The 23,958-nt window shown below is 42.0% G+C and overlaps 1 protein-coding gene across 25 annotated transcripts in view; it reads right to left on the minus strand.

Moving 5' to 3' along the window:
* The window catches only part of LOC110520327 (mitogen-activated protein kinase kinase kinase kinase 4), a 114,544-nt gene that overhangs the window by 42,600 nt on the left and 47,986 nt on the right, over positions 1-23,958 (minus strand). For all 25 annotated transcript variants that reach the window (XR_005051350.1, XM_036974859.1, XM_036974857.1 and 22 more), the window contains one exon: positions 6,665-6,721. Coding sequence is in view for 24 of the 25 variants with exons in the window: in XM_036974859.1 (XP_036830754.1) it covers positions 6,665-6,721 (57 nt within the window). In the remaining variant the exon portion in view is untranslated. The remainder of the gene's footprint in view (positions 1-6,664; positions 6,722-23,958) is intronic.

Genomic DNA, 23,958 nt, shown 5'->3' on the forward strand with positions numbered 1-23,958 from the left:
AAGTGAGATAATGATGGTGGGAGGTGTTAACAAGGGTGGTTCATCTTACAGATAGTATCACACACAATGGAAAGAATAAGGGGGATGGGTCACCCTTTTTAATACCTCCCACCATCATTATCTCACTTTCTACAATAAAGATATTCAGCTAAGAGAGTGAGCCAAGACAGTGAGAAGAGATGAGTTGAGAGAGACAGTGCACGAGAGAGAGAAAGAAGAGAGAGCCAACAAGAGGGAGAGAGGAAAGATGGAGACTGTTTGAATCAGGGCGTTTGCTAATAACTTCTGACTCCTATTGAATCCCAGTGAATTAGCCTCCAAAAGCCGCCTCTCTGCTAGGTTAGCTTGAGGAGCAGGACTCTAGATACTACAGTCCTCTGCTCTAGTACACCTAATGTGATTAGAGGTTATACAGTCACAGAGGCAGGGAGAGGAGTGATAGGGAGAGAAAGAGCAAAAGGAAGGGAGAGAAGAGAGATGGGTAGTGATGGGAAGAGAGCAAGACAGAGAGAGGAGGAGCAAGAAAGAGGGCGGGAAAGCGAGCAATAGAAAAGGGGAGAGCAAGAGAGAGAAAGGAGACAGCAGGCAGGAGAGGTGATGAGAGACGAGTGGCTGAGCGATTTAAAACCCTCCCATAATCCCACTGCACTTCAAATGAACCTTCTGAGAGGAGGAAAGAAAAACAAACTCTTCCCCTTCTCTCTCTTCCACTCTTCTCTATTTCTCCCTCCCTCCCTCGCTCTATGCTGTATGTAGGACAGGAAGTGGTATCTGGGTCAGAGCACAAATGCTGAAATCAGCCTGTAGAGTAGAGTGAAGCTAAAACTATACTGGAGCTGTCTGTAGCTCTACTGTAATATGTTATATTCACAGGAACACACGGAACACACATACATGGTAAGGAGCTTGGGCAGAAGTACTGGGTTTACAATACAAGGATATGTTCTCATCTTAGGTGTAGACCCTATAACTGGTGTGCACCACCACTACACATACATCAATGATGCTACCTGGCTCTCTGCTTCTTCAAGTAGTACTATACCATTGTATACACAGTTAAATAGTACTGGGCAATTCCACTGTAACGGGAAAAATGAATGCCAAACAAAAAAACATTGATTTCAAGTTTAACAAACCATACAACTATATGCACAATGACTACTTTGAACAATTTACAAAGTAAATAAAAAAATAAATATTTACTGAAAAAACTCTGCAGATGCAGTAAAATCTTCTGTTACCAAACATTGTATCTGCACAGTTCTTCCTGTAAATGTGGAAATTGATAAAAGTTGCCTTTTTACAAAGAGGTGTATGGTTTGTTTGTTTGTTTTTTAGGAATACGTTTTCAAGTGAAAAATCTGGGTCTCTGTTTCCAGGCTCTACAAACAGATGTTTTCTGCTGACCAGGAGTTCCTGGATGAAGCATATCATATGTACTGAATCCTGTAAATCCACTAGACTAGCCTATCCCCCTGCAGGACAACGATAGAAGATCAAGATTTTCAAAAATAAACATGCTACCACAACCCAACTAATTCCCTCTCTTGGCAAACGCCTAAACCCCAACTGAAGTGTTTATTTTACAAAACAGCTGAACAGGGGAGAAAATTACCCCTTTCGAAAACTCTCTTCACAGAAAAGAGTTGATATGTGAAAGATCTGTAACAAGTGTAGATCACCAGTAGGACTGTATAAATACAAGCCACACGCCAATACTCAGACAGTCTGGCAAACAGAATCCATCTCTCATTCTCTGTCCTCCTACTCACTCCATCCATCCTTCTCCCTGTCCTAATCGTTTTTTTCTTTTGCCTTATTGACATAAGAAATAAAAGGATGGTGCTTGGATGTTTTTTTTCTCAATCAGTAAAAGGGTAGGAATATGCTTTGTCATGTAGGCAAATACTGTCTGTAACATTTGCCTAGTGACAATAGTCTGAGTCTGTCTTTCTGTTCACACTTAGTATACACGCACGCAAACACACACACAAACTTCTTACATGCAGTATGCCAAGATAAGAGGAGTGTGTAACGCAAATAGCAATGAAACACCAGTTCTTCTTCAACACGGAGTGTAAGAAACTGCTGAGTCACATCCAGTGTGTATTACTGTATTGAGCTCAGATTCTTGACACCACCTTCACTCTCACTGTAGGAGCCGTTTTGGCCCGTTTTATGTGTCATTTTATGTGTTGTGTACACAGTACCAGTCAAAAGTTTGGACACACCTACTCATACTTTATTTTTTTACTATTTTCCACATTGTAGAATAATAATAGAAGAATAGTAAAGACATCAAAACTATGAAATAACACATATCATGTAGTAACCAAAAAAGTGTTAAATAAATCAATATCTTTTTTTTACCCCCTTTTCTCCCCAATTTCGTGGTATCCAATTGTTAGTAGTTACAATATTGTCTCATTGCTACAACTCCCGTACGGTCTTGGGAGAGACAAAGGTCGAAAGCCATGCGTCCTCCGATACACAACCCAACCAAGCCGCACTGATTCTTAACACAGCGCGCATCCAACCCGGAAGCCACCAATGTGTCGGAGGAAACGCTGTGCGGAGACCTGGTTAGCGTGCACTGCGCCCGGCCCGCCCGGCCCGCCACAGGAGTCGCTAGTGCGCGATTAGACAAGGATATCCCTACCAGCAAAACCCTCCCTAACCCGGAAGACGCTATGCCAATTGTGCGTCGCCCCACGGACCTCCCGGTCGCGGCCGGCTGCGACAGAGCCTGGGTGCGTACCCAGAGACTCTAGTGGCACAGCTAGCACTGCGATGCAGTGCCCTAGACCACTGCACCACCCATCAAAATATATTTTTGATATATTTTATATTCTTCAAAGTAGCCAACCTTTGCCTTGATGACAGCTTGCACTCTCTCTGCATTCTCTTAACCAGCTTCGTGAGGAATGCTTTTCTAACAGTCATAAAGGAGTTCCCACATATCATGAGCACTAGTTGGCTGTTTTTCCTTCCCTCTGCGGTCCAACTCATCCAAAACCATCCCAATTGGGTTGAGGTCAGGTGATTGTGGAGGCCAGGTCATCTGATGCAAAACTCTCATCATTCTCCTTGGTCAAATAGCTCTTACACATCCTGGAGGTGTGTTTAGTGTCATTGTCCTATGGAAAAACAAATGATAGTGGGACTAAGCGCAAACCAGATGGGATGGCATATCGCTGCAGAATGCTGTGGTAGCCATGCTGGTTAAGTGTGACTTGAATTCTAAATAAATCACAGACAGTGTCACCAGCAAAGCACCTCCACACCATCACACCTCCTCCTCCATGCTTCACGGTGGGAACCACACATGGAGATCATCTGTTCACCTACTCTGCGTCTCACAAAGACACGGCGGTTGGAACCAAAAATCTCAGATTTGGACTCAAAGGACATATTTCCACTGGTCTAATGTACATTGCTCGTGTTTCTTGTTCCAAGCAAGTGTCTTCTTATTATTGGTGTCTTTTAGTATTGGTTTCTTTGCAGCAATTTGACGATGATGCCTGATTCACGCAGTCTCCTCTGAACAGTTGATGTTGCAATGTGTCTGTTACTTGAACTCTGTGAAGCATTTATTTGGGCTGCAATCGGAGGTGCAGTTAACTCTAATGAAGTTATCCTAAATAGCAGCGGTAACTCTGGGTCTTCCTTTCTTGTGGCGATCCTCATGAGACCAGGTTTCATCATAGCGCTTAATGTTTTTTGCGACTGCACTTGAAGAAACTTAAACATTTCTTGACATTTTCCATAATGACTGACCTTCAAATCTTAAACTATTGATGGACTGTCATTTCTCTTAGCTTATTTGAACTGTTCTTGCCATAATATGGACTTGGTCTTTTACCAAATAGGGCTATCTTCTGTATACCACCCCTACCTTGTCACAACACAACTGAATGGCTCAAACACATTAAGAAGTAAAGAAATTCCCCAAATTAACTTTTAACAAGGCACACCTGTTCATTGAAATGCATTCCAGATGACTACCTCGTGAAACTGGTTGAGAGAATGCCAAGAGTGTGCAAAGCTGCCATCAAGGCAAAGGGTGGCTACTTTGAAGAATCTCAAATAGAAAATATATTTTGATTTGTTAAACACTTTTTTGGTTACTACATGATTCCATATGGGTTATTTCATGTGTTGATGTCTTCACTATTATTCTATATGTTGAAAATTGTAAAAATAAAGAAAAGGACAGGAATGAGTAGGTATGTCCAAACCTTTGACTGGTATTGTATGTCAAGGGTTATTTCTACTTGTTTTGTACACTAGGGGGCACTATATGTTGGGGTCATGGGTCACGTATATGGGTCTTTCTATAAATAATGGGGCCAATGTGTGACATTGGGATAAAAATTTCAAAATGGTTTGAAACAAAAAATAAAAAATATTTTTATGCAGTTCCACATGTGTACTTAGAGGAAATTGGCCCATAACTCCACCTATACAACAACATAGACCTAGGACTATACATTATTTAAGCAGGGTTCATATAGACATTGGCAAGTCAAATTCTAGGACTTTCAGGGACTTTTTCATGCACTTAATTGTTATTTTCACTGACCTCAGTGTTATACAACTGTATCATTTACATATGGCCTAATATTGAATACCCCACCTTCCCCCAAAAAGCATGCAATTAAAAAAAATAAAAAAATAAAGAATAATGCATTTTTTAGGCTTTGCCAATGCATTGATATTCAAAGTATTACATAAAAAAATGTGTGAGAACAATTTGGACATTGCCTGACTAAATAGATTGGATGTATGCATGGCGATTTTTCTGTAGCCCAGTTGCCGACGCAGGTACACATAATAAACCCATGAATAGAGGTAGCATTAATCTCACTATTTGAATCTCACCATTGTTGATTTATATTGAGAAAGTGTCCAAAAACTCGGTTCCTTTTTCAATGAAAGGATTTGAATGGTAAAGCCAAGTTGAAGCAAACAGATGTTATCCTCATAATAAACGCACATGATTTAACCGAAACAGAGTACTGCAACACGCTTCAACTGAAGCGGCAGGAAACAATCGAAAGTGGCCACATCTCTCACAAAAACTGACACAAAATGTAATCACGGATAATTATAAAGGGAGCAGGAGGACTTTTCAAGCACCAAATTGAGGAAATGTCAAATGTTCAAGGTAGGCCTATTCCAGTACTTTCTGAGCTCCAAATTCAAGTTCAAGTGTCATTGGGAAAATTCCTTCCTGGATCAGATGACGATATGTGAAAACATTACAACGTAACTAAATCAGTTGGACACCAAACAAGTATTATGCAAGGTAAGGTGACTCTTTCGGTTGGAAGCATTCGATCTTTCAATCGCATACATCATTTTGGATTTGTGTGCCCATGAAAACAGTTTTCACCCCGTAACATAAGACACAAAATGTTACGGAGTTAGACAGCATTTCTGAGATCTCTATACAAAAAACTGTCCAACAGCTAGATCCAGGATTTTTACAGGGTTCAAGTTGAATGTCTAATTTAACTGATTAATGCTTAATATACAATATAACGACAACTTACACTGCCATACATGCAAGGACAGAAAATTCATATTTGTCACACGATTGTTGGACAAATCCAGACACCAACCATAATAAACAGGTTAAACATAGGTTTTTAAATCAACTCGTGAAATGTATTGAATATAGCTATGACACCCCCCCTTATCTTAATGTAATGACATGGAAAAAAATAGCTGATTATTATCAATGACTTAACAACAGCTGTAAAAAGTTGTCCAGTGTAGGAACACACACACACACACACACAATACGCAGTTCTAAAGGATGTCACGCTGCTTGCTTATCAAGTAACACTTCCTCCCGATTCAGTCCATACCTGGCACGAACTCCAGACCTCTGTCTTGCTAGCAGAAGTGACCACTCTCCTGAAGTGTCTTACCAGTCAGCGCCACATGAAAAGCTAGCGATTCACTCCATCCAGCTCCAAACACAAACTCAGCTTTGTGGCATGAAGAGGAAAAATACTGCGGAGGTTGAAGCCCTACATTCATATTATAGCTATTTTAGGAGGGAAAATATTGACTAGGGGAATTGAGGGAAGGAGAGAGAGCAAGGGGGAGGTGGAGGTTAATCTTGGCAACTACTACTATCCAGCTATTTGTGTTTTGGTTATATTTAAGACATATCTAGGGCCTCAGATGCAATACAAATCGACTTGGGGTATGTCACAAATCTACATGGGCTATAATGTGGGTGGCTATAGAGTACCAAACAATGATCAAACATAGCTGGAACCGTGAGTCAAGTACTATTCTGTGATCCCAGCTTCTTCTTTGGTCTTGAAACCAGGTCTGACATGAGTAAAATTACATCCATCTGGTTCTTAAAAAGGAAATGTTCCTCTCAGGAGCCTATTGGAGGGAATATAAAGTCTAGAATAAGTCCAAGGAAGGATTAGACAGTGATGTCATAAATCACTGGATTATTCAGGAAGTAGTAGTATATGAGCACTGGGAACCAACATGGAACTCCTAATGAATGGAAGTGAATATGTGGGAGACAAAGGACTACCAAGTAAAGGTGTGGAGACTGCCAAGTGAAACTGTCAGTCTAACCAGCGCTCTGTTGTATCACACACAAAACTCTCCCAATCGAGCGAAGGCTTACCTCTGTGACATCCATGACCTTGATGGCCGCCAGTTGTCCTGTCTTGACATGTCGGCCCTGCAGAGAGAGACAGAGAAAGAGACACAAAGACAGAGAGAGAGAGACCGGGAGAGAGACAGAGAGTGAGATGAGTGAACAACATTTCAGCCCTGATATGCAAAGTATCCAAGTGACGTAGTTTCAGTCAGAAAGAGCTTGAGCGCTTCATTCCTAACCATGAGTGGACACTACACATGACAATCATGGAAACTATAACGGCAGATATCAGGTACGTAAGTAACAACCCTGTCCATCTTTACGACCCCTTGCTAGTCTTTAGTTACCTCAGAATGTAAATCAATCTTCAATTACATAATATTTTCTGTTAACAGAGGAAGTAGTGGAATAGTAAGGGAGGGGGTTAATGAGGGGGTCACAGAGCTTTGCTGGACTGACTGGGAGCACAAGCAGACAAGAAGGATGACTAGAGCAAAGAAAGACATGGGTTCACAACCTTAATAAAAAACCTGCTTGCAAATCAGAATCAAATGCTGAACAGAATACAGTAAGCTAGATATAAGAGAGAGAGAGATGGAGAATGAAAAGACAGAGAATCCCAGAGTCATGACAGTTGTATGGGCATATGTCAGTGCTGAGTTTGGGGGTCTGTTTCCCAGCGCCAGTCTGCTTAGTCTTTTCAGTGCCCTGCATGGAACAGTCACCATGACAACGTGTCCTACCACGTTTTTAACGATAGGGATGAGAGAAGGCTGAAGGAAAGAAGGAGCGGAGTGACAGGTCTAGTGTGTGTGTCCCTATCCTCAGCACTTGGCAACCCTGCCTGAGTCGAAATGTGTATTTAAAATTACTCAGGCACTGACAAAGACACCCCACTGAGGGCAGGGAACTCAACCAGGCAGCAGCAACATAGGACCGCACAACACCCCCAGAGGACACTGCCAGCTACCAGACAGACTTTAACACTCCACCCATGGCTGCCCAGGGATTCACCAGACCAGAAATCTCAGCAAGGCCCCATAAATGAACTGCACACTCACAAACCCTCACAACCCCCAATCAAACAAAACTGGACTGCCTATTTGCATGTTTAATGCCAGGCAGGGCGTAGGGCAGCTGTGGTCCTGAGGGATTCTGTCTGGGAGAGGGGGTAATCTAATCTGGTGATCTGTCTAATGACTGTGGGGATTAAAGAATGTCTCACCAGTCCACATTCACACACAAACACACATAGGTACAACACAAGAGCAGCCTGTAAGCATAACAGGAAAAGTCCCATCACTGTTACATACCGGTACCTAGATAAAACTAAATTGCAGGTTTATAATTCCTATACTATTCATATGATGTTCATGCCTTGAAATGGTCTTTCAACAATAATGCAGAATGGTCATCTAACAGCAATGTTATTAACTTGATGAAACCATCACAGTTAGGGATGCACAATATATCGGTGAACATATCGGAATCGGACGATATTAGCGAAAAATGCCAACATTGGTATCGGCCAGAAGTCTAGTTTAACGCTGATGTGCAAAACCAATGTCAAAGCTGACGTGCATACCTATATAACGTAGGTACATGACGTAATGACGCCACGTAAAATGTTGCACTGCACTTGCAACACAGCATTCCTAACCTAGCCCACAATGTCTGCTGTGTGGATCGAGCAGTCAACAAGTCGAGCAGTCATTTGAAAGAGTAAGAAAATTGAATTGAGACAACTCAAAGGCGAAATCCATTAACACCAAGATAATGGAATTCATTGCTCTTGACAATCAACCGTTCTCTGTCGTGGGTGATGTTGGCTTTTGCGACTGGTCGAGCACCGGTACACACTAACGTTACCAAGATGTTGTTCAGATGTTGCCCTACCAGAGTTAGAGAGTAATAGAGTCACTGCTCTTAGCTTCCCGACATACTAGGGAACGCCGTTTGGGTCTTTGCGTGTCAAAAAATATACACGTCAAGTAACACTATTTGACATGTTAAATAAGCTTTTAATTTGACACATCAAATAACACAGTTCTATTATAGAATGTTGTGTGTTCTGTAGCACTGTCAAAGCTGAACAACTATCAGTAGCACTGTCAAAGCTGAACAAAAAAGTCTGCAAACAAGCAAACATCGGCCACGAATGTTGGTAATAAAGCATTATTTGTTTGACCGCAACTTCTGGGTAGCTAGCTAGCTTTAGCTTGGTACCTAGATAGCACCAATACAACCAGCCTGAAAACAGTAGAAACTGCAGTCATTTTCACTATTCTTAGCAATGATTTAGGAATCCTTGTGAGTAAGCATTAGCAAGGTAGCCACTTGTTCGCCTATTGAAATTGAACTTCAATTCATGAAAATAAATAGCAGCCAGCAAGCTTCATCTGGCTAGTGAGGCTCGACCTGACCAGGTTATGTGTTGTGAAGCTAGCCACAATAAGGATTAGGCACAATAGGGAATTTGCGTTTTGCCTTCAAAATAAAAAGTACCTCCTTGAAAGTGATGCAGAAGGTTACAATTGGTGGATTCATGCCATATTTAGACGAGATAATGTTAAACAAGGTTGAAATGTGAAGCAATGAAATGGGGTATCAGTCTACTCGGTGACACCCACAGAACACAACTGTGAAGAGTTTACGCAAATATTAGCATTGTAGCTCTTTTCGTGGGACTGTGACTGTGTGAAATCACCTCCCCAGTCAGCTTATTGTGTGTATTGACATTCATATTGTACTGTACAGCTTTACCTAAGGATTGGAGATCAATGAAATAAGGTAACAGTCTACTGAGAGTTATCAGACTCCAAAACATCCACGCGGCATTGTTTTTTCTCTGGATAGTGTTCAATACACATAGGTTGACAATAAATGTGGCTCAATTCACAGTTGTTTCAGAGTCCCACAATAAGAGCTACGATGCTAATGTTCTCTGGGTGTAGACTGATACCCCATGTCATTGATCCACAATCCATAAGTAAGGATGCCCCCAATGCAATTGTAAAGTATAATACATCCAGTGTGATTTCAACAGATTTGTCAAATTAACAAATTATTGTCTTTTGTTGATTTTATATAACATTCCAACCTCGTTTAGCATGATCTATTAAACTATAGCATAATTCTACTATTTGTATCGCTATCAATGACATACTTTTGTTTTGAAGGCTAACCGCAAAGACCACTGTTGTGGCTAATCCTTATTGTGGCTAGCTTCACATAGATGGGCCCGACCACCATTAATCAAATAAGAACTGTCTTATAAATTAGGGTTATTTTAGACGATGACACCTAGCTATATAGTTAGCTAGCTAACTATAGCAACTGAAACAGATTGTCGCTTTGCTATGTTTTTGGGGAAGAACATTGTTTGCTCCCATGAGCTAGCTAGCTTTTTTTATGACCAGCACTGTAGGTGCATGAGACAACTTTACCAGCACCATAGCATACGTATCGATTAATCGTTGTGACATGAAGTACAAGTGATAGTGTAATCAATGTGTAATAACTACAGTGCCTTGCGAAAGTATTCAGCCCCTTTGAACTTTGCGACCTTTTGCCACATTTCAGGCTTCAAACATAAAGATATAAAACTGTATTTTTTTGTGAAGAATCAACAACAAGTGGGACACAATCACTTGGGGTATGTCTCTATCAGTTTTGCACATCGAGAGACTGACATTTTTTCCCATTCCTCCTTGCAAAACAGCTCGAGCTCAGTGAGGTTGGATGGAGAGCATTTGTGAACAGCAGTTTTCAGTTCTTTCCACAGATTCTCAATTGGATTCAGGTCTGGACTTTGACTTGGCCATTCTAACACCTGGATATGTTTATTTTTGAACCATTCCATTGTAGATTTTGCTTTATGTTTTGGATCATTGTCTTGTTGGAAGACAAATTTCCGTCCCAGTCTCAGGTCTTTTGCAGACTCCATCAGGTTTTCTTCCAGAATGGTCCTGTATTTGGCTCCATCCATCTTCCCTGTCCCTGCTGAAGAAAAGCAGGCCCAAACCATGATGCTGCCACCACCATGTTTGACAGTGGGGATGGTGTGTTCAGCTGTGTTGCTTTTACGCCAAACATAACATTTTGCATTGTTGCCAAAAAGTTCAATTTTGATTTCATCTGACCAGAGCACCTTCTTCCACATGTTTGGTGTGTCTCCCAGGTGGCTTGTGGCAAACTTTACCCAACACTTTTTATGGATATCTTTAAGAAATGGCTTTCTTCTTGCCACTCTTCCATAAAGGCCAGATTTGTGCAATATACGACTGATTGTTGTCCTATGGACAGAGTCTCCCACCTCAGCTGTAGATCTCTGCAGTTCATCCAGAGTGATCATGGGCCTCTTGGCTGCATCTCTGATCAGTCTTCTCCTTGTATGAGCTGAAAGTTTAGAGGGACGGCCAGGTCTTGGTAGATTTGCAGTGGTCTGATACTCCTTCCATTTCAATATTATCGCTTGCACAGTGCTCCTTGGGATGTTTAAAGCTTGGGAAATCTTTTTGTATCCAAATCCGGCTTTAAACTTCTTCACAACAGTATCTCGGACCTGCCTGGTGTGTTCCTTGTTCTTCATGATGCTCTCTGCGCTTTTGACGGACCTCTGAGACTATCACAGTGCAGGTGCATTTATACGGAGACTTGATTACACACAGGTGGACTGTATTTATCATCATTAGTCATTTAGGTCAACATTGGATCATTCAGAGATCCTCACTGAACTTCTCGAGAGAGTTTGCTGCACTGAAAGTAAAGGGGCTGAATAATTTTGCACGCCCAATTTTTCAGTTTTTGATTTGTTAAAAAAGTTTGAAATATCCAATAAATGTCGTTCCACTTCATGATTGTGTCCCACTTGTTGTTGATTCTTCACAAAAAAATACAGTTTTATATCTTTATGTTTGAAGCCTGAAATGTGGCAAAAGGTCGCAAAGTTCAAGGGGGCCGAATACTTTCGCAAGGCACTGTACGTAAAAAATGGATGAACGCATTAAATTATTATGGAACATGCAGTCATATTTAGGTCCTGATTGGTCAATAAGCTTATTTGACACGTCAAATAGTGTTATTGACGTGTATCTTTTTTGACATGCAAAGACCCAAACGGCGTTCCATAGAAATCCTGGTTGAGAATGAAATGACTGAACAAATGAATAACGAAACAGCACAACAAGTAAGTGAAAGAAATAGGTTTTTATTGTGTTTTACTGGTAATGGGGACATACGTAAATGCCAACAAAATAACTTTAGTCAGTGTGTGTGTAACTTTTATTTAACTAGGAAAGTCAGTTAAGAACAAATACTTCTTTAACAATGAAGGCCTACCCCGGCCAAACCCGGACAATGCTGGGCCAATTGGGCGCAGCCCTATGGGACTCCCAATCACGGCTGGATGTGATACAGCCTGGATTTGAACCAGGGACTGTAGTGACGCCTCTTGTACTGAAATGCAGTGCCTTAGACAGCTGCGTCCATGTGTGTGTGTTAACTATTTAACTGTACTACAATGCTTAAAAGGCCGCTAAAATTGTAAATATTGGTTATCAGTATTGGGTTTTTTTTGGCAAGGAAAATATCGGATATCGGTATCGGCCAAAAATGTGATATCGGTGTATCACTAATCACAGTGTGAGAAGGGTTGGCTGAAGACCAGTAAATGGCTTCTATCACTCTCTTCTATCACTCCTATCACTCTTAACAGCGTGCTGTGTTTCTTTCTGGGGACTGTAATGTAACGTGTGTGTGTGTGTGTGTGTGTGTGTGTGTGTGTGTGTGTGTGTGTGTCAAGGGGTAATGGATGACTCAGCAGAGCTGGTGTAATGGCCACACATGCAGGAAGAAGATGGATGCTGCCGTTTAATGGAACCTGATAGAGGTTGACCACTGGGCCCTTTCACTCTGGGCAAACACCATACACTCAGACACACACACATGTACAACAGATGAAGACACACACAATAAATATCCAGTGCTTATTGCCTAATCAGTCTAGACTTATTTCCTCACTTTGAGAATTTGTAGAACACATTTTCTCCCTTTTTAGCAATTTCAAGTACATGAGTGTGTGAGAGAGATGTGGGCGTGCAGAGGTGGCATGGAAGAAGAAGGAGATAGAGGGAGATGGGGAATAAGAGGGAGCAAAGAAAGAAAGAGGCTGAGGGCCAAGTATTTCTGCGGATCTTAGCGGTTATTCAGATTCTCAACAAAAACACACACCCACACACACACACACACACACACACACACACACACACACACACACACACACGACCTGAGGGTGACTCGGTGCATATGGTAAGGAGGGTTGGTATACGTGCCCCTAACTGGAGATCAGAATTCATCACTACCTGTCATGATGTCAGTGTCAACCTTTGGCTTGTCTCAATGAGTTGTCTCTCATTCACTCTCTTTAACTCCATCCCTCCATCGTGAGGTTTGTTTCAGACCTCTTTGAAGTTAAATAACCCACAAGTGATTGGCACCCAACCATTTCACTCTCAGAGCTGTGTATGTGCTTGCATGTGTGCGTTTGTGGACGTGTGTGTGTGTGTATGTGTGTGTGTGTGTGTTTGTGTGTGTTTAGGAGTATGTGTGTGTGTGTGTGTTTAGGAGTATGTGTGTGTGTGTGTGTGTGTGTGTGTGTGTGTGTGTGTGTGTGTGTGTGTGTGTGTGTGTGTGTGTTCTCTCCAAGGTGAGAGAGGTGATATCGGCAGCACCCAAACCAATCACAGGAGGCCCACTCCCTTATGACATCATCTGCTCAGGTTCCTCTACTCCACAGACACACAGCCTTGTGTCTCCCTCTATCTGCCTAACACACACAGGTGCACACACAAACAGGCACGCGCACACACACACAAAAAGGACAATAATACCCCAGCCATGTGAGTATTTATTTTTTCCATGAGTTCACTTCCCCATCTGCATCTAGTCACAGTCAAATATAGTAAGTATATAAAATAAAATATAACAGATGGGCTTCTGGAGTGTTTCCCCCAGGATTGTTTTCAGCAGTGGTGGCAAAATTATGTTGACACCATCGGAAATATAACTGATTCACGCCACTGCACTGCAGGGAGATGATAAGGAACACAGTGGTTGTGCAATCCTGGCTCTCATTCGCACCACTGCTCACTCTGTTTGCTAAAGATATAGGTTTTAACTTGTCACTCTGATCTTAAAGGGATGGGCTTAACTGCCAAAATCTTGCACTGTTTTCTACTTACCAGCCGCTGCTAAATTAATATCGGGGAAACACTGGCTTCTGACATTAGAGACAAAAAAAAAAATCCACCGTCTCAGTTGACTGTGGAAGACCTGCATCTTTGACCACAAGCAGATCATTTTGGAGTGACTTCCTCCATAACAGTCTCGAAGGCCTCTTTTCCTTCAGCCTTCTTACTCCTTCACCTATCAGTAATCACCAAGGGAAGGAGATGTGGTGATGAAGCCTTCTAGGACTATGGGGACCAGTTCATAAGATAATACTTATGAGAATCTGACCTCTGCCCTCTGACCCCAGCACACATCTGGAGTCCTCATTAAAGGACCAGAGCACAATTTGGCTTCCTGTCTGGTCAACCTCCCAAACCAAAACCCAACCCCCATCCCCAACTATCTTACCTCACCTCTTGTTCTACAAATAGCAACAAATAGAGGAACATGAATTATGCTGATATGCAGTAAATAATCGTGACAGTCCAGGACTGACTGGGACTAGTTAGTACAGATGCTGTGAGAGGAGGACCTATGAGTGTTCTGTGAGACTATTTTTGATTTATATTGTTGTGTTTGACTGGAGGCAGAGATGGGGGATGGGAGGGGTGTTTGTTCTGACTGTGAGCAGTAGAGAGGGGGGCAGCAGTGTGTCTTCACCAGAGTAGAGGAAAGGGACAGTTAAGGTGAACAAATGGAAAATAAGTGTAGTCATATTGGCAATGATGACAGTGCTGCTACTGATGACGACGATAGTGACGTTAAAAGTCATGGATGCAATGATATCAGTAATGGTGATGACAAGTAGCATTAATGTGTCAGTCTGTTGTTTATGAAGTAGCCAATAGAACGTGCCCATTAGGCTTGGAGTGGAACTACAAGAAACACACAGAAGCCAACACACAATAGGAGGAAATCAATACAAACAAAGAACGCAACAGAACACAAAAGCAGTGCTATCAAGTACAGAACACACCAAACTAGAAAACTGAAAAAGAGTTCAAAGTTGAAAAAGTATTAGAGCATTGGAAGTGTGTCGTTCAGCATCTCGTGTCTGAGGAAGATGAAAGCAAGATTAGACGTAGCCCAGAGAGCCACTTCCCTCAGGAAATACCAGGGGAGTATAGTCATCCTGGACCAGCACACACACACACACACACACACACACACACACACACACACACACACACACACACACACACGTGAAGGCTCTCGAACACGTATACATTAATATTTTTCTGCGTATATCAATAAGCCAATGCAAACATACAAAAAAATGTACAAAAATTTAAATAAAATAGATCATAAATTATGTTTAGTTTTAGTTTATTTATTCTAAACTTTGGGCAAAAAAATTTAATAGTGTTAAGCTTTTTTTCTAATGGGGTTTTTGAGCTTCTGAATCTGGCAGGTAAATGCTGCCAGTAGATGCCGGTGTTTCAAATATGCCTAGCAAGTGCATCAGTATCACTTGGTATCAGTAGCTAATAGGTAAGAAAATCTGAGGGCGAGCACAGAGTGTGACTGGGACAAGCTAGAGCAGCTTGTGAAGTTGCTGGAGTCGTTTGCAATCCACACCGACCAACTTCAAACTGACAGCCAGTTGCGGTGCCTTGCCTTCTCAACCTTGAGGCACACTTGCAGTCAACTACTGTTGTAAAACAGTTGGCACAGGTCCTCCTGAAGTCACTGTTTGAGCGCTTCGCTCAAACCCTGCAGCAGCTTGCCTAATGGACCCAAGTCTGTCTCAACAGAGATGGAGCCACTGATGAGGGAAGCAGAGTATTTTGTACTTCAGCAAATTAGAGAGTACAGCAGTGGAACAGCAGGACACCAGCAAGATGCCAGCACGTTGAATCCAGCAAGCATCTCGACCAGTTCTTCAGAAATATAGCTTAATCACATTGAAGATTGTGTCTGAGGTCACTGTCCAGCCAGAGGCTCAACCTGGCAGGGCATCAAGTGCCCTGTGTGAGCTGCGGAAATACCTGGAAGAGGTAAAGGGGGGTATGTTTACAGAGTCACCGCTCCAGTTCTGCAAGGCAAGGATGGCTGTTTATCCAAAGTTGTGACACTGGATCTGGTTTCTTCCCCTGCATCCTGAGCGTTCGTGGAGAGAATATTAAGCTTGACATCAGGCTTGGCATACCGAATGACCACCTCTATGGAACGCAGTCTTCTTCAAGATAAACCAGAAAATCTTGGTTGGTTGAGGTACTTGATTCTTCTTACATCTACTACTAAAGTTAAAAAAACATTGGATTGGTGTAAACATGGGAAAGAGAGTTTCCTTTTACCATATTTCTTGCACCAGTCTAGGCGCTTATCCTTTAATCCAAGTCACATTAGGATTGTTTAAAAACTTAAACTTAACCAAACCTATGCCCTGGACATGGAATTGTATGGAGTCCTCGAGTGACCAAAAACCTAGACCCCTTAGGGGTGCATGCACCTGGACCCCTTGTCCCATCCCCCAAGCCCAGAGGGTTGCAATAAAGAACCCCTTGTCCCAAAAGCTGGAGGCATAAACACACACACACACACACACACAAACTAAGAGCTAACTGTCCATGCAGCTTACTAAGACTGCCTCATACTCTATCTCAGCAAGTAAATCTCTAGCATTATTAGCCCCACAGCGTTAACATGCTATTGCATCTACAATAAGGCTTTATTGATCGAACCAATAATGCATGTCATTATACTTATGTTAATTATGCTAATCACTGAGTTAGCAGAGACAACGATTCATCACAGGATGATTTTTGGAATGTGATGTTATAACCATCCCTGTACGAGCTACAGTGCCTGCTCACACACACACACACACACACACACACAGTGGGGTGACATACAGCAGCTGCATACCACTCCAGCCCACTCCCAGAGACACACACACACTAAGGGGGGAGAGAAGAGACAAGAGGACCAGCGGAGAGGAGGAATTAATGTAGAAGCACTGCATTCCAGATAACAGAACCAAACCAATCTCTATTCTCTTCCACCATCTCCACAACCCTTTCTCACTGGGAAGAAGTGCTATGAATTAGCCCACCATATGGTATGGTTGCTTTTCTTACATGTAGACATACACTTATGTATGTATACATATACACAATTGAAGTCAGAAGTTTACATACACTTAGGTTGGAGTCATTAAAACTCATTTTTCAACCACTCCACAAATTTCTTGTTAACAAACTATAGTTTTGGCAAGTTAGGACATCTACTTTGTGCATGACACAAGTAATTTTTCCAACAATTGTTTACAGACAGATTATTTCACTTATAATTCACTGTATCACAATTACAGTGGGTCAGAAGTTAACATACACTAAGTTGACTGTGCCTTTACACAGCTTAGAAAATTCCAGAAAATAATCTCATGGCTTTAGAAGCTTCTTATAGGCTAATTGACATAATTTGAGTCAATTGGAGGTGTACCTGTGGATGTATTTCAAGGCATACCTTTAAACCCAGTGCATCTTTGCTTTACATCATGGAAAATCAAAAGAAATCAGCCAAGACTTCAGAAAAAAAATTGTAGACCTCCACAAGTCTGGTTCATCCTTGAGAGCAATTTCCAAATGCCTGAATGTACCATGTTCATCTGTACAAACGGTATGCAAGTATAACTGGTACGCAAGTATAAACACCATGGGACCATGCAGCCGTCATACCGCTGAGGAAGGAGACACATTCTGTCTCCTAGAGATGAATGTAATTTGGTGCAAAAAGTGCAAATCAATGCCAGAACAACAGCAAAGGACCTTGTGAAGATGCTGGAAGAATAAGTAAAACGTAAAAGTAAAACGAGTGCTATATCGACATAACCTGAAAGGCTGCTCAGCAAGGAAGAAGTCACTGCTCCAAAACCGCCATAAAAAGCCAGACTGTGGTTTGCAACTGCACATGGGGATAAAGATCGTACCTTTTGGAGAAATGTCCTCTGGTCTGATGAAACAAAAATATAACTATTTAGCCACAATGACCATCGTTATGTTTGGAGGAAAAAGGGGAAGGCTTGCAGGCTGAAGAACACAAAGCCCTGACCTCAATACAATAGAACATTTGTGGGAAGAACTGAAAAAACGTGTGTGAGCAAGGAGGCCTACAAACCTGACTCAGTTACACCAGCTGTCAGGAGGAATGGACCAAAATTCACTCAACTTATTGTGGGGAGCTTGTGGAAGGCTACCTGGAATGTTTGACCAAAGGTAAACAATTTAAAGGCAATGCTACCAAATATTAATTGAGTGTATGTAAACTTCTGGCCCACTGGGAATGTGATGAAAGAAATAAAAGCTTAAATAAATCATTCCCTCTACTATTATTCTGACATTTCACATTCTTAAAATAAAGTGGCGATCCTAACTGGCCTAAAACGGGGAATTTTTATTCGGATTAAATGTCAGGAATTGTGAAAAACTGAGTTTAAATGTATTTGGCTAAGGTGTATGTAAACTTCCGACTTCAACTGTATATACAGTAAACTCAGTTTACAATTCCTGACATTTTAAACAAATGATAGTCCCACTAAGCGGAAACTAGATGGGACGGCGTATCACTGCAGAATGCTATGGTAGCCATGCTGGTTAAGTGTGCCTTCAATTCTAAATAAATCACTGACAGTGTCACCAGCAAAGCATCTCCACACTATCACACGTCCTCCTCCTCCATGCTTCACTGTGGGAACCACACATGCGGATATCATCCGTTCATCTACTCTGCATCTCACAAAGACACAGCGGTTGGAACCAAACATCTCAAATTTGGCTCATCAGACCAAGGGACAGATTTCCACCGGTCTAATGTCCATTGCTCATGTTTCTTGGCCCAAGCAAGTCTCTTCTTATTATTGTTGTCCTTCAGTAGTGGTTTCTTTGCAGGAATTTGACCATGAAGGCCTGATTCACAGTCTCCTCTGAACAGTTGATGTGTCTGTTACTTGAACTCTGTGAAGCATTTATTTGGGCTGCAATTTCTGAGGCTGGTAAGTCTAATGAACTTATCCTCTGATGCAGAGGTAACTTTGGGTCTTCCTATCCTGTGGCGGTCCTCATGAGAGCCAGTTTCATCATAGCGCTTGATGGTTTTTGCGACGGCACTTTTCTGTATTGACTGACCTTCATGTCTTAAAGTAATGATGGACTGTAGTTTCTCTTTGCTTATTTGATCTGTTCTTGCCATAATATGGGCTTGGTCTTTTACCAAATAGGGCTATCTTCTGTATACCCCGCTCCCCCCTACCTTGTCACAACACAACTGATTGGCTCAAATGCATTAAGAAGGAAAGAAATTCCCCATATTAACTTTTAACAAGGCACACCTGTTATTTGAAATGCATTCCAGGTGACTACCTCATGAAACTGGTTGAGAGAATGCCAAGAGTGTCCAAAGCTGTCATCAAGGCAAAGGGTGGCTACTTTGAAGAGTCTCAAATATTAAATATATTTTGATTTGTTTAATACTTTTTTGGTTACTACATGATTCCATATGTGTTATTTCATATTTTGATGCCTTCACTATTATTTTGACAATGTATAAAATACAAAAAATATAGGAAAACCCATGAATGACTAGGTGTGTCCAAACTTTTGACTGGTACTGTATATTTGTTTTCCTGATTCTGACATGTCTCGTTCTGATATTTCTAAATTTCTTTCTTTTTGGATTATGTGCATATGGTTGAGTTCTTTTTAGGTATTATTACTATACTGCAATATTCCCTCTAAGCTGTGCGCGTGCAGCAGCGCCGAAATATCAGAGAAGCACGAGATTGAACTTCACTCAACTTTCTGGAGCAGTGATCACCAACCGGTCTATCGGGATCGATTGGTCGACCTCCAAGGCATTCCTAGTCGACCACCAAACCTTTATGTAAAAAACCCAACATTAAAGCCAACATTTTTATTCCTCTGGGCTGTTTGGCAGTAGGTGTACACAATTCAGCTGCTCTGTGTGCCAGTTAGGCAAAAGGTTGCGATTTTGAACCATTTCAGGTGTCTGAAGGTACAAACTCTGTCTTCCCAGTGGGCCCTGAGAGCAAAGTGTGCACTATAAGCTTCCCGCAGGTCAATCGAATGCCTCAGAATACCGTGTCTGCAGTAACGTAGCAGGCATAAGAAATCTACACACAAATGAGATTTCAAAATGTTTAAAACAATGATTAGAGAGAGACTGTCAACAAATAGAGCAAAGAGATGCTGTTGTTATGACTGAGTTCATGTTTAAGTTCTTACTCAGCACTGTCAACACTTTGTATTCAACACCTTTATAAGCCATAAAATGTGCCTTCTTCCCATTTCCACTCAGCGCCACAACAAGACTGCAGTTGGGTATTTTTTAATATCAAGGAATATTTCACTTTCTCTGTTCATAGGAGTAACAACATGAATCTGTGCATGAGGCCGAAATAATGCAGTGCGACTCGAGTTTCGCCATCAGCTGGAAGACAGAGGCCCTTTTGGTCAGTGTCAGTGGAGGAAAGGGAGAGTGGAGGGCTGTTGAGAGGCAGACCCTCAGTCTGCTGTTCTCCCTCCACTGAGACTGAGCATCAGATTCAGGCACCATCAGCCCAGTAATATTGAAATAAAAAGCGAATTATTTAAATGTATGCTCACTCAGCTGTGCCTCACAAGTAATACAACAACGGCTCTACCATCACATAGCCTACCTCAAATTTTGAAATATATATATTTTTAAACGACCTGAAGAACAATGAATTGGCACGGCAATTCAAACAATATGCGCTGATAATGTATTGGGCCATAGCTTACTGCACAAACCTCACTGCTACAGTACTGTTTTAAATTGGTTAATGTTGCACAGGCTTACATTTTTTAAGTCATGTTAAAAAAACAATCGGAGCGGTAGATCTCGGCTTGCATTTTGACTCAAAAAGTGATCTTGACTCAGAAAAGGTTGGTGAACACTGTTCTAGAGTTCTCTGTTAACACTATCAACATTTACCTTTACTGTAGCCACTTTCAACGCAACAAAACAAACTATGCAAAAGATTTTGTTGTAGGCAGAACGCATCGGAGTAGGATTCTATTGCATTGACACACACTACTCAGCCCGTACTCTACACAGACCGGTGTGGCATAAACAAATCAAAGCTGCAGTAGGCCTATATGGATCTGTGCCATTTACGTTCAACTGGACTGTGTTTACAGCATGAGCGGTTCTGAGTACATGCGCCTGTTCTGAGATCAAAGTAAGAGCTGCATGCAGCCACGCGTGCACATTTTGTTCATATCCTTTGCTAGTTAGTGAGAAATTAGCCCTGTTTTAGATAATTTGTAGTCAACAATAGGGGTGATTGCTTCCCACAAAAGCGCAAAACGTGTACATTTCTAGACATCTTTGAAAAGCGAATCAGGTAAAGAGCTTTTTTTTGTCTTAAAGGGGCTGTGTTGTATTTTGAGACAGACTTGAATAAGCTAAGTAGCCAATAGGTAGAGGGTAGTATAATGTGTCTGATTCTCTGTAATAATGGTATGGGAATAATAATGCATTTTATTTTGTAAAGTGGTTTCTTGCGTCAAACAATACAACATTTTCAGTCACCTCCTTGCATAAAGAAGTTCATGTCAAGCCCTGTATGTTTTTTTCAAAAGTCTCATGGAATGTAAGCCTTTATTGAACACCACACATTGGCTGCTACTGTAGGCTGAATGATAGAACAGCCTTTTCCATGTTAAAATGATATGGGATGCATTCATTCCATTATTTTTGATGGTAGGCCACTATGGTAGGCCTACATTATGATCAAATAGTCACAGTAGCCTATATGGTCATTGTTAAAACTGTAACTTAAAGCAGGTACAGCCTCAGTGTTCACAGTAAATGGCGCTGGAAGTTGCACAGAATTTTCACAACATTCAAGTTTGCGCTCAGCAGACCTGAAATGAGCTCAGTGACGAAAAAATGTGAGGGAACATTGCTACACTGCTGGAGCTGGAAACACAAGCATTTCGCTGCACCTGCGATAATATCTGCAAATCTGTGTATGCAACCAATTAATGTTGATTTGACTTGATTTACACACAAACACATGCAACCACCCTGCACTTTAGTGCAGCACCGGTCTATAAAGTAATGTAGAGTCATGTGCAAGAGACTCAGGGGATTACACCACTACCACTCTCCATTGAGGGAGATGGAGAGGTGTGTGGTGAACTGCTGAATGGCCCTGGTGATGAAAACAGGGATGTGGCGAAGCGAACTAATGCTGCTTTGAAATGGAGATGGTTAAAGAAAATGGTCTGAAATGAAGGCTGTTTTAGATGGAGAGATGCTGCTTGCTCTTCCAGCCACAGAGACAGAGGTAGAAATGTGGAGGTTTGAGATGCAGAGAGTGATCTGGTCTGGTCTGCTGTGTCTTGGATGTTTGAACAGGGAGGTCTGTGTAAGTAGGCCAAGAAAACAGCCCTGCTCTGGGGGAGAGAGAGGCATGAGAGAGAGGCAAGGAGGGGTGTGGGAGTCCTCCAGGTCAATAATAAACCTCTATTGATCGTTGCAGTGCAGCTGCAACAAGCAAGGAGGAGTATCGGCTGGCCTGTAAACAGATAGAAATCTCTTAGTACTGCTGTTCCACTCCCACAGAGCGGCTGGGCTGCTGCTTCTGCTATTCAGGTAAGATCTGTGGAGTTAAAGAATGCAAAAGCATACCACTCTCAGACATACAATATCTATAATATGAGCTTGGGTGGGGAGAGGTAGTGAGGAGATAAATAGGCTATCTATTAGTTGAGGACAAAAATGTATGTTAATAAATTGCAAAAATTGACCAGAAAGAGGCATGGGAGGAGGGAGTGCATGCATGTGTGCATTGGTCTGTGTATGGTGAAAGTGTGTGTTGCGCATGCTATCAGGTCAAGTACTAACTAGTAAGTAAGAAGTTCAATTCTGGGCAGTGGCACAACTTTCCATCACCCAAGGATGCTCAGCCCATTTTTAGATACACTGGGGTTTGAGTTACACACACTGACATGGATACGGTTTATAAGCGGTGACAGACCACGACATGAAAGGTGTTCCAAAATCAGCACTCTGGATAGTGTGAAGTAAATCATCACGCTTCCACCAGAAGAGCAGAGACGCATTCTAAACATCTTCAAATCTAAACATAAGACCGTTTGGAGACGGAAATGGACATCCATTTTGCAGCAGCTTTAAATTATACACTATAACGTAGTGAGTTTACAGACTGGCTGACTGTACATACAGCTCAAATGGCTGCTTTGGTTTCCAAAGGCATGACTGGTATCTTCAACCCAGTAAATATGTTGGGCCCCGAGGCCCTGGTTGTTGCTTTGCTTTCCTATTTGTACTGCCTAGAACCTTATAGGGAAGCATTGCTTCAACCATCTACCAGCCATCAGGAGCGAGAAGCTAGGAAAAGACTGCAGCTCCACTATGCATTCCCTGCTCTATTGTGTGTAGCCTACAGACAGACAGACTGACAGACAGACAGACACACACACACAAAAAGAGGACCCCCCCCCAATCATCCACCCATCCCCATTTCACATTCCTCTTTTGAAGCAGGAGGATCACCAGTGAAAACAGCCAAAAGGGTGGAGCTGGAGAGGCAGGGGCAGTGCTGCTCTCTCTCCCCCCAGTCTCCCCCTCTCCCCCTGGGCCAGACCTGAGCCCTTGAATAAAGCCTGGTGAAGCCTTGAGCACACAGGAGGATTACCGCGCTGTCCAACACTATTATTCATGTTAATAAAGAGCGCTATCGTCTGGAACACCGCCTCGCCCAGTCAGATCCACCTCGTCCAGAGAGAGAGAGACGGGGAATGTTTATGATTTTATTTCATAGACTCATTCAGAGAGTGTGGATCTGGGATGAGTGAATTATAGAGATAGGAATCAGAGAGAATTCATACAACAAATGGACTCAAAGGAAAGCTTTCTTATATTAACACTGGGAAACAAAACAATGAGGATTTGGAAGCTGAGGAAGATGGCTACTAAAGCGGCTGCTAGATACAAATCAGATCCGTAGTCCAGAGTTCTTACTAATTACTGCAACAAACTGCCAAAGGAACAAATAGCGTTCCCAAACCACTATGGGC

This window comes from Oncorhynchus mykiss, chromosome 3 (assembly GCF_013265735.2).
Source record: "Oncorhynchus mykiss isolate Arlee chromosome 3, USDA_OmykA_1.1, whole genome shotgun sequence".
In the NCBI taxonomy this organism is placed as follows: Eukaryota; Metazoa; Chordata; class Actinopteri; order Salmoniformes; family Salmonidae; genus Oncorhynchus; species Oncorhynchus mykiss.